At 37.6% G+C, this 12,441-nt stretch overlaps 1 protein-coding gene across 2 annotated transcripts in view; it reads left to right on the top strand.

Annotated features, from left to right (window-relative positions):
- PPP2R3B (protein phosphatase 2 regulatory subunit B''beta) overlaps positions 1-12,441 on the top strand; it is a 35,438-nt gene that overhangs the window by 3,665 nt on the left and 19,332 nt on the right. For both annotated transcript variants that reach the window (XM_009281348.2, XM_009281347.2), the window contains exons 2-3: positions 10,168-10,353; positions 12,108-12,211. In XM_009281348.2, coding sequence (XP_009279623.1) covers positions 10,168-10,353; positions 12,108-12,211 — 290 coding nt within the window. The remainder of the gene's footprint in view (positions 1-10,167; positions 10,354-12,107; positions 12,212-12,441) is intronic.

Below are 12,441 nucleotides of genomic sequence, written 5' to 3'. Positions count from 1 at the left end.
TGTGGCAACTGAAAGATGTGAACCGAAAGACTTATTACCTGCTGATAGCTTAGCAGAGTGTTAGCCATCAGCTGGTGACTTCCCTACCTGTCAGAGCTGGAATATAAGCAGCATCATTACCCAGGCTATGTGAGGAATATTGTCTGAAGTTTGGAAACAAAATGATAACGGAATAAAATACATCTGTGTACAGTGACACACATACCCATGTAACTCAGTGTTAGCTAAACTAGGAAAACAGGTATTTTTTGCGTAGGGGGGGGGGGGGGGAATCGGTCTAAATCTATCTTGGATTAATCCTCTAAATGTCAGTGCCACAACTGAGTGCTGGCGTATTTTCTGATACTTTTAATGCATCATGCCTTTATCTGCTGTTACTACTTGGTGATTCCTGTAGTTGTATGCGTCACACCTCAGTGTGGAAATGGAGAACTGCTAGTTCTATGACCACCTGTTAATGATACTAAATGCTGCTTACGCATGCTATTTATGTCAGCTGTATGAGAACTGTTTCTTCAACTTCTGCAGTGCCTCACAAGATTGCCTTTCCTTCTGAGTGAAGTAAGTTTAGACATTAGTGCCTTTTGATCACTTTTGCACTGCTCTGTTACCGAAATGCTTCATACACGCTTGTGGCACATTCAAGACAGCAATGAATATAGACCCTCTAGGTGCTAAGGTGTGCTGGGCTGGTTGTGTGGCTGTGCTGTAGTGCACTGATTCTTCCAGTCATGAAGATAACATTCCCATTTCTGAGGTAAAATGAATTTTAAAAAGTTTAAGTGAGGCAGTTGGTTTTACAACTATAGTCACAGAAGTAGGTTGTGTAACGTTTAGAGGTCTCTGGCAGGCCAGCTTTCCTATTGGCATCAGTTTTCGAATTTAACATATTTTGGAGACCTTTTAACACCACAGAGGGAGGACCTGATAATCCATTTTTACATAATAGTTTTACATCAGGCACACAAACGCTTTTTTTTAAAGAACAAAACTCAAGTGTTTGCGGGGGCGGTGGGGATAGAAATCTCATTCCGACTGTAGCTAATAGTTACACTTGATGCTAGTTTGCTGATAAAATGCCAGTTTTCTGGATCAGATGCCAACATTTAAGATAGAATGAAAATATCTAAGCTGCCTGCTGAGACTGGCTAGTTAAGATGAGAGGTTTTCCATAAATGATCCATTGCTAATGGTTTGCCAGTTCTTAAGCTCTAGCCTCTTAAAGGAAGCTGTAAGCAAACGTAGTTTTTTACCACTTCTGCAATGGAGACTCCTGGTTTGACCTCAAAATGTATTGGCTGCCCTGTGGTAGCAGCTTCTTTACCTGCTCGTGGCTGGTAATAAATTTATGCAAATGTGTACTGTTTCTGTAGAAAAGCTAATGTGGTGCAAGTTTATGTTACAGCTTACTTTACTTGCATGTATGATTTAAGAGTCTAGATGTCAGTTCCCTCTGCAGCTGTTTTTTTAACCCAACAATTCAGACATTGAATGGTTCTGATTTATTTTTTTTTCCCTTGGAATAAAAGTTTCACTAGCCTTTTCTCCATTTTAACATACTTCCCATACCTTCGTAATCACTAATGCTACTAATAGTAGATGTTCTATGGCTGTTGACGGTAGTACTTTGTATGCTAGAAAGCCTGAAACAGTTTGGCACATCTTTGTATAAAATATCCTTCAACTTTTACAGGGTAAGAGGGATATGAGATTGTTTTCACAATTGTCCAAATCAGAATTTGTTGGGGCATCGCCAGACGAGAAGTTGACAGAATACTTGCTCCATGACTCTGCAGCTCAGTAACAAGGCTGAGCTTGGTGATACTTTTCTTGTTTGAGTGGATTTTTCCTAAGCTCAATTGCATTGAGTGATTGAAACTTGTTTTGTTGTAAACATGGAAGGATGAGAAGCTATTGCAGAGTTTAAGAATTAAGTGGATGTCTGTCTTAGCCCTGTTTGTTACTTTTGATGTTGAACTGATGGCCTGTCCTGACAAGGGCTGTTTTCTGTAGACAAATATTAGAATTGCCTCAGGTGTAACTGTCAGTTTTTCCCCCATTTAAATGATGTTTAGTCAGTCATGACTCCTTTGCAGGTAGTGAGTCCCGGTGTGGTCCGTTGGCTGTGTACAATCAAAATGATCATGTACTAGGAGGATCTTACCAGCTTGTCTCCTGAAAACAGTTGGGGTTACAGAATATACTGGTAAAGAATAGGAGTACTGATTTAGCCTACGATTGGGGTATTTTCCGAGAAAGCTACAACTATATGACAAACTGGATATATTAGTGGCTGGGACACTTGATTTGACATAATTCATAAAATGGAGGCTGTTTGACAACTCACAGTCAGTGGCTAATATTTTTGCACCACTTCTGTCTTACCACAAAGTGTGGAAGTTGCCTTTCACAGGGTAGATTTTTCTGAAGAATCTTGGGTTTTTTCCATTTTGTAATCTGTATCTTTTTCCTTTTGTAAATTAGCAGGGCATGTGGAGGAGACACAGAGTATTTTCATTGGTCAGCCACAGAAAACTGTTAGAGGATCCTACCTCTAAAGCCTTTGGTAAAATTTTTTGTCAGTAAATAAAGCAAGTTACTGATGGACATGCATGTAATATGCAAAGGTCTCTTGTGCTCATGGCTTTTGGGGGGGGAGGTAACTACTTCTTCCTTTTTCCATTCCATCTCCACCCCCGGGCATTTCTGAATAAATCATTAAACTCTTTCTAACTGCATAACTGGAACTTTTTTGATGCTGAAGCTCTATGTGACTGTACAAAAACCCAAACACATGCAGCCATGTTTGGAGCTGTTTCTACAGCAATAATGCATTTGCAATAGCGTCCTCCAGTTCCCAGCAGGACTGCATGATTTATCTGTGTCAGCTATACCAAACTGCAAATCAGGAGAATCCTGGTATTTATGAAATCAGAGTTGTAGAACTTGGGTAAGAGATCTCTTAGTGCAGCATATCTATTACTGAAAGTGAGGAGATTGGGAAGTGCGTACTGTAATGGTTAGGTATCATGCAGAAAAGTGATGCTAATTTATCTCGGATGGGGAGTTCAGTCTTCACTGAACTAGTGAAAATCAGTTTCTGACCATTTGAAAGTTTTCCAATGTTTGCTTGCTTATTGCATGCTACTTTTGTATGTGTGCATGTAATATGACTTGTCTGTGGTGACCATTTACACATGCTTTTAGTTGAATGTGGTTTTAATTTTAATACGCAAGATGGTGTGTATGGAACGTATTTCATAGTTTTGGGTGGAAGCTTTTCCTGGATGCCACTACCTACCGTCTCTTCCTACGTGAGAATTAACTCACTATCCCAAATAGGTTTATGTCGATGGTCCAGAGTTTGCATGCTCTGCTGAAATACTGAGGCTTCAGTGGTTTTCTCCTGAGGCTCATTTTGGCTGTTTAAATATGGCTTTGTTAAATTAAAGGGGAAAAGAGTTACTGACTGTGCCACTATCAAAAATTTTTGAAAGAATTCTTTAAGCTTTTGTAAGACTTTCAAGACTATCTAGTGATGGCCCTCACCACAGCAATTTCACTCAAACTGGGTGGGGTGCTTCTTTCCCTAGGTGTTGTGCAATTAAGAGTAACTAGCTGAACTACTTCTTACTCTGCTGTCTTGAGACTTAAAATAAGAGGAGAAATTAGCTTCAGGTAGCAAATAACTAACAAAATCTCTTTTTTACCTCAAAATCAGAGGTTACCATACAAACAGTATTTCAGTGATGAAATAGACCTGAATTCTAGTTTGTTATTAAGCTGAATTTTCCAACATTAAATTGAAAATGAATGTGGATTCTTATCCCTGCCACTTGGTAGCTAGGGATACTCTAGAAGGATTGATATTTTGCTATTGAAGTTGATGTTTGCTCTCAACATGGACCACATTACCTTTAGTGCAGTAACTCATTAGTACAGTAGAATTTGATACTGAGTGATTAAAAAAACAAAAACCACACAAATCAACTAACTCTTCTGAGCTTTTTATTTGTAGTTTGGCTGCCAGTTGCCAAACCAGGAAGGGATTTGCCTGACTCAGGTTGTCAGTGGACAGAAGAGGGAACAGATAGTTAGATTTGCCGTTTGCTTTATCTCAACTTACAGTAACATTGTCTGCGCTATGAACTTTGGAACACAATGAGCTTGACATATAGTTAAACCAAATATACAAAACGTTTCCATCCTTAGAGCTGTTTTTATTTGCTTATAGCAAATAAGAAATTGAATATATTTTTAAGCCATGGAACTCTAGTTCTAACTCCATCATATTCCTCTGAGTACTTCTGCAAGTTGTAGTGCAAGTCTAGGGTCTTCCTTAGACTTCATTTTTACTGTTGTAACGTGAAGAAGGATCCTGGACTCCTGACTGCTCTAAACCTCACTGGATCTCTCTTAATTTGCTCATGGAATTGCTACTTGCTAGAACATGTCAATCCCAGAAACTCAAGGCACTTTAATTCTGCCAAAATGGAACAGAGTGGTGTATGGCTCCATCTCTAGAGTAAAGTTGGTTTAGCATTGAGCATTATCATTTGCATTGAATCATAAGACCAAATGACTATAGACTTTTGTACATAGAATCATAGAATCATAGAATCATAGAATCATAGAATCATAGAATCATAGAATCATAGAATCATAGAATCATAGAATCATAGAATCATAGAATCATAGAATCATAGAATCATAGAATCATAGAATCATAGAATCATAGAATCATAGAATCATAGAATCATAGAATCATAGAATCATAGAATCATAGAATCATAGAATCATAGAATCATAGAATCATAGAATCATAGAATCATAGAATCATAGAATCATAGAATCATAGAATCATAGAATCATAGAATCATAGAATCATAGAATCATAGAATCATAGAATCATAGAATCATAGAATCATAGAATCATTGAGGTTGGAACATAAACAGGCTTGAGAGTAAACTGTCAAGAACATGCATAAATGAGATGAGAATGACAGCAGTCAGTCTGTGTAAAACTGAGATGAGCGCACAACCTGGTGCGCAGGCAGGAGACTCCCAACACGTTTGTCTGGTCGGAATTTAAAGGTGAACATGGAATTGCTAATTGGAACACAGACTGCCTTGGGAGGGTTGCTGAACCCTGCTCCCTTGTGTTAATTCAGGTGACCACTATGTATAAAATCAGAAACAGTGTAGTTTGAAGTGCTTTTTTTCTTCTAATGGTGTATGGCTAGAACTTTAATTTTTCTATTTCCTTCCCCTCATTGTAGCACAAATTTTAAGTGACTACAGACCAAACTGGATCAGAGAACTGATCTGAGTTAAGGCTAACAGCAAGAGTAAACTAGTGTAAAACTGCATCAGGGTTAAAATTAATAGATGTTTATCTCTTACTGTGGAAGGGAGAGAGGAGCATGTATGATAAAATTAGTCTCTATAGCACATCCAAAACCAGCTGCCGCACGGTGACTGAAGGATAGCAAACTGAAGCCCAGGGTAGGAAGAAGCAACTGGGACTAAAATGTTTGTTGCCGGAGTAAAGATTTGTGCATACATACCCTGACACATAGGGTTCATTCTCTGTAGGTGTCTCTCTGAGCTTGGTCATTCACATATGTCTTAACTTTCTGACTAAGTTAGGCAAGGTGAATCACAATCTTAGCATGGTTTTAAGCCTATTTCAAACAATAGTGCCTCAGTATTCCTCTAATCTTCCTTATGTTAGCATCAGAACCATGTTTCTTGTAAGTGGAAACAACTGTGTGAGATTGGATGAGGACAAATGGGGTTTTTTTTAACTTTGCTTTTTAGCTGTCTTGGTGACCTGAGGCAATTCACCATACTGCTTCACTATCGGTAGTACTGACACACGGGTCAGTAAACTCTGTATGCGGGAGTGTGGGAAGATGCAGGTGTACTGTGGTGTAGCTTGCCTTATGCCGTGCTGTGAAACTTCATTATTAAGCTTTCAGATTAAATTAGTGTTTTCAAGCTATTTTTCAGGGCAATAGCTAGATTTGAGAAAAGTTTTTTGGGGAAAAAAAAAATTTTTGAAAGCTTTAAGTTGTCAAAGGATCATCTTTCACAGAGGAAAAAATACTGTTAAGCATATCAAGCTGAATGGTACAGTCAGTGAACACTTGCAATAATAAATCTGTCTTTTTAGTTTGGCTAGAAAGAAGCTAATGAAGAGCATACAGAGAACAAGGAGAAAACATCACTTCTTTAACTTAAATAATTGGAAATCTGAATATCTACCACAAGGTCAAGAGAGCTGGTGTTACAGAAGAGATGTTTCTCTGGGCTTGTCCTGAGGGAGGTTCTGGTAGTAAGCTTACTTTACCTATCCTGAAGCAGATTTTTGAAGGCATTTTAAAATGTCGAAATATTTGAGGTGTTGGAACAGATTTTTCTAAATTAATGCCTTTTCCTTCCAAATGAGACTGAACCCTTTTCTAGACAACAGTAGCATAAATCTTTTACCTGGTGTTTTCAAGATTTAAATTCCATAAAACTACTGATCATGTCACTTGCTTATCCAGAGGGAAATGGTGAATTTCACAGCACAATCAAATAGATAGTAAGTTAAAGCAGAAATATTCCTGAGACTTTATTGGTCAGCTTTGGACTGATGGCTGTACAGAGAGACAGGAAGGCTGGTCAGGTATTCCTTTTGAGCTTGCTTACTGATAACATTTTCTTACGTTCACAATTACCATTTATCTTTGATAGACTGTAGGACACCTTGTATTCTGTAAGAACTTACTGAGTTTAATAAAGGAGAGACTTTTCATTTAAAAAAAAATGGTGTAGCATAAGCTTAGAATTTTCAAGTTCATGTGCTAAACAGCATTTGGGTCTCATCACTACCATCCTATTGCCCTTTGGGTCTCCGTGTTGACTTCCATTCTCTATTGTGTATCAGGGAACTTGATGCAGTATCTGCTTTTGTTGTTGGATGGTTTATAAGCGTTGTACGTGGGTGGTTGCAGGGATATTAGGGTTTAAAAGGCTGAATAGCATCCCTCTGCAGCAGATCCTCTTAGCTTATTATGCACTTTGTTTTACCCAGGTAACATTAACATACAGTGGGATATATAGGAATAGAAGACCCAGTCTATTGAAGAACTAGATTAACTTATGCATTGCACATTTGAAAAGTATTGCAACGTTCCTTTTTTTTAATTCCCTAGTTAAAAATACTAAGGATTTGAACCAAACTTTTACTTATTTCATAGGTAAAACTCTCTTTATAGTATTTTCAGTACTTAATGCCATTTTTTGTTTGGGACTGTGGTGTACCACTTCTTAGTAAACACTTAATGTGAAGTTGGCCGTAAATTTGAGGTAGAATTTTTTGGGGTCCTATTGTCTTGACCCTGTTGTATGTATTCCATTGACTTTTTTCTAATATGGACATCCTTATAGAAATTCATGTCAAATAATACAGCAAGAGCTGAACACTAACTCTGTAAATATGTTTTAAATGTTTTTGTCAGAGAAACAGGCATAACAAATGTTGATGTCTGTCAGATACTAGAAAGCATCAGCGTTTCTGAATGAAGTTATCTTTTTCTGTAGTCGTGTCAAAACAATGCAAATATCAAATCAGTTCAATTAGCTTGTGTCTTAATCAGTAAGCTGTCTAAAAAATACTACATTCATAAACATATTTACCTTGTTTCCTTTTCCAGCAAGTCCTTTTTAAGTGAGGTTTCACTCACTTGCATTTGAATCCACATATTCAACTCCTTTGTGGGGTTCAGTACTTCTGGGTGGTAGTCTCTATGTGCAGATGTAGATCTAAACTTGACTGAGTATACAGTCTTAAAATATCTGGGAACAAGCACCCCCTTCCTTTTTATTTCAGAAATACGTCTTGTCGTTGAATGACTCCATCATAGCATCAGCTCTTTCTTTCAGTTGAGAGAGGGAAAAGGGCACCTCATTTTAAAATCCCCGCTGCCTTCATTTTTGCTTAGAACCAAGTTAACAGCCGAGTGCAACTCATCAGTTGGTAGATCTAAGACTGGCTAGCTAGAAGACTGAACTTCTCTCTTTGGAGTGAGGTGTATCCATGTTCTCTGGTATTTACTAACCTATTACTATATTGTAATTATAATAATGGTTTTATTTTCCATTCACTGGCAACAGCTGGAAAAGTATCTGGAGAGTTGCAAAATAAAATGGGAAATTTTCCCTTTGAACAGTGACCCCATTGGGATATAAATTTCCACTTCCTCCTTTGTAAAAGTCAAGGCAAATAAGTGTTGGATAACTGTGGACAGTCCTTATGGTTGTGTATGTCAGGAATGAAACTAGTTATGTATTAAAGGTTTTCTTGAATTCTCTTATAGATAAATCTTGCGTAAGTTTGTTTACATTATTACAAACAAGAAATTTTCAAGGAATCCTCACATCCCATCTTTTACATAAAACTTAAACTTCAGTGGCAACTTTACAATACAATTACAGATTCTGGACTTTACATATACTTATTGCAAAGGTTAATGTGCCATTCAGTCCTGACACTGCAGCACACATCTGCTTCTGTGAGTTCTTTACAAGCTTATACAGCCGTTATCCTTACCTCCAAGCATGTTATTTTTTTGTGCTATTTCTTGGCAAGTTACAGTGAAAATCTTCACTTACCAAACCAGTCAGTTTTGCTTACTGGTACCAGTATTAAGAGTTTTAACTTAAAGCCGTAAGAAAATGTAGATCACTTTCTAAATGTTAAATTGACCATTGAAATGGAATAGTTGTGTAAAAAGAATAACGGACTGTTGCTGCAGATTTTCAATTTAAAGATTCAGTGTTAGCAGACTTCTAGCAGTTCTTGTTAATGAAGAAATTCCCTGGTTAAAGTTATAGTTCATTTTTGAACAGCTTAATCTTGCACAATTAGTGCATTTTAATTGCCCTGAAATAACAGAACTGACTCTCTTCATCAGCTATACAATACGTGCAACTACAGAAGTAACTAGCTAAAACTATAAAAGCAGTGGAGCTTTCTCAGCCCTTTTAGTATCACGCGTTCCTTCGTTAGAGCGCATACAGCAGAGCAGCCTCAGTTGTACAAGGAGCCTTTCAGTTGTCAGATGGGATTCAGGCTGAGAGAAGAGGAGAATCCCTGGCCCTTGGGAAGGTGAAGAGAGAGAGGAGACGTAATACTAACTAAGGTGATAAGGAGTAAAATGAGGATTGGAGTTTTTGTGGTTTTTTGGGGGGGTTGGGGGGGGGTCCCCCAGTTCTGGTTGGAAATGAGCGATGGAATTCAGGATTTTGAACATATTTAACACTAGGATGAGCCACCTTATAGCATTAACCATTGTTTTTACATTGGAACAATGGCCTTGGGATGAAAGACTTCATGTTTAATTGCTAATTTTGATTTGCCACGTAACTCTATTGTTACTTTGCATGTTATCTTTGTTTCTCTGCCTTATTAGACTTTCTTTTGGAAACTAAGTACAAGGTAAATTCTTCTTTACTGGAGCTAAATGCATTTAAATAAATAATTTCTTTTGTTACTGGTCATCTCTTTTTTTTTTAGCAATATGGTATATCACAAATTCTTGAGAAACAGATTTCTAAGCTCTTATGCCATAATTGTATATAGTTTACTGAAAAAAATCCCTTTGCAGGAATCATTTACTACCTTTATGAAATCAAGCATTTTTTAGGATCAAAAAAAACCCCAAACCATCTTCACTAACTAAATTAAACAGGTTGGTGTAATGTAACAGAGTTGTCATGCTTATTTCAAAAGTTTGAAGCAAATTCTTTCATGACCTGTCTGTTAAGCTAGAAGTTGAAGTTTTTTCTTCTGAAACTGATAATATAACCTGAGTTATTTCAGATGTCTCTAAGAAGCTGTCTAGTGTATTAATCTTGAAACTTGATATGTTGAAGACTGAAGTTGTTTTTAATAAATTTTTAACATCCTAGAAATCTTTCTAAATGACAGTTTTTTGGGAATACTCATGAATTTTTCCAATGTGCTCTCATTCTTAAATAGCTTATTCAGCCTATCATCAGAAATCTTTTTGAAGGTGTGTTGTAACATATAACACCAAGAGAATCAAGTCATCTGAGCGTGACTATTATACGTGATTTCACTGTACCTGACTGTCAAATTCGTATTTATCTATTTAGGTTCAGACAAAGAAGGAAGAAACTTTGCCACCATCACTTAGTCAAAACATTCCAACTTTCTATTTTCCTCGAGGATGTCCTAAGGAAAAAGTGAATATAGATGCGGTAATTGCCAAAATCGAGAGAACTTTCTCAGAGTTTCCAAATGAGAGGGCGACGTTAGAAGACATGGGGAAGGTTGCAAAGGTGAGAACTTGCTGGCTGTCTGCTTTTAGTACTGGACGCCTATGGAAAGGAAACATGAGTTCTGTGTGCTTTGTTTTCTGGCATTACGTGTTTTCATCTCCTACAAGGTAGTATGAGTAAGACATCATATTCAAAGTTGTTGATAGCACAGTTATGTGTCGAAATCTTTGTGTTAACTATGTTTCAAATGGCCCTACATTTTGCTTACAGAAAGAAACAAATGTTTAAACAAAACTTGAACTATTTTTTTAGTGGTATAAACAACGAAATACTGAAGGGCACATTGTGTGTTGTTCTGCGTTCTGTATTAACCAACAGACTTAAGGCAAAAGCACTGTTAATATGCATTTTGTTTTCAGGCATCCACACTGTTTTTTCTCATTTGGCAGTGTCATGAACCTCCATTGTAAAGACACTGAAAGACAGAATGGTATGGTAACTTGAGGTTATAGCCCTCTAGTTATTACTGAAGTGGTAATTTAGAGTTATGGTAGAGTGACAAAATACTGAGCTTAGAAAGCAGCAAATATTTTTTAACTTCTGTGTAATGGACAATAAACTAGTTAAATCAAACTTAAATTTCCATTTTGTTATATTGAATCCACACTTGAAATATCACTGCAAGTCATGGTCTTGGTAATGAGTCTCAGGTTCTCATCCCTGTTCCTGTCACTTCACATTTAAAGTCCAGGGTCTAGAAAATAGAAACAAAGACTTTTCACAAGAGCAGGGCTGGGGGTTCAGAAACTCCTTGTTTGCCTCACCAGAAGCGTTTAGCTGAATGATAGGATTCCTGCCTTCCAGCAGCGCCTTTCCACGTAGAAGTAGGGAGAGACGGAAGAGACCCTTCCCTCTCAGCAAGAAAGGTGGAAGGGTCCAGTCACCTACAACTCAGTGATGAAAGGCACCCTCCTGAAGCATAGGGAAAAGCTGCTCAGTCTGAGGACAGAATTTGTCAACCTCACTTCTTTTTTAGAGTACTGGTTAAACTATTGCGTGAGAAGTAACTGTCCTTTTTGCTCCAGTGACCTTATACATCTTGCAGTATTCACAATCTTACCTGAGATCCACATGAGATTCTCAGAGGTGCCGTCATGTCTGACTACTCCAAGTCGTAGTCAGTTTTAGGTGAGAGATAGGTACTTAGCTGTTAAGACTGAGGAAGCTTGGAGCAGACACAGAAGCAGCACTGTAGGTTTATGTGGGAGCATTGAAGTTGTGAAGGTGTAACTGTTGGGCAATCTGAAGTGAGATACTGCTGCTCAGGGCAGGCTAGCCTACTACTTAAAATTGGATAGAAGCTGTGCGTGCATATGCAAGGATGCAGATGAGTTGGGCCATCCTCTGAGCCAGACAAATGTAAACTTGCTCCAGTTGAGAAGTTGTGTAACTGTTTGTGCTGTCTTGAGCTCAGCTTAAAGCTATCCAGCCCTTTAGCGGAGCTTATTAGCGTGGGCTCTGTTCAGCTGCTTGGAGCCTGGACAGAGCAGGCATGTGACTGCATTCATCTATTAAGAATGCTGCAAGTTGCCCTGTGTTTTGCTTTCCACTTTTGGATTTCATCCGAAAGCGATTGTGTAAAATTAATTATTTTGGAAGGTGCAGTTGGTTTCAGAAACCATTTAAAAAAAATCTGCGCCTTAATGTTTGCTTTTTAACACTTGTAAAATTTAATTTTTGAAAGATTTATAAATGAGGGAGTAACCCTCAGATAAGCAATCAGTGAACTGACTTGATGTATAATTTAATTCTAGGCTTGTGAATGCCCACTTTACTGGAAAGGTCCTTTGTTTTATTGTGCTGGAGGTGAACGAACAGGATACGTGTCAGTTCATAAATTTGTTGCAATGTGGCGGAAGTAAGTCGATTACTTTTTTTACAAGTACTGCATTTTTTTAATTGAAATGTGATATTTTAAGCTCTGAATGAGATCCAATTTGTAAAGGGGAATAAAACACTTTCCCATAATCAACCATTGACAGCAAACTTGTACCTGGGAAAATGTAAGTAAATCACCACTTTAACATAAACAAACAAATCCTTTATTTATAGTGTTTATAGATTTTTAAAGTGTGCTAAATGACACTG

The sequence above is a fragment of the Aptenodytes forsteri genome, unplaced genomic scaffold, assembly GCF_000699145.1.
Source record: "Aptenodytes forsteri isolate BGI_AS27 unplaced genomic scaffold, ASM69914v1 Scaffold212, whole genome shotgun sequence".
Lineage (NCBI taxonomy): Eukaryota > Metazoa > Chordata > Aves > Sphenisciformes > Spheniscidae > Aptenodytes > Aptenodytes forsteri.
This window is presented reverse-complemented; position numbering and strand designations above follow the sequence as displayed.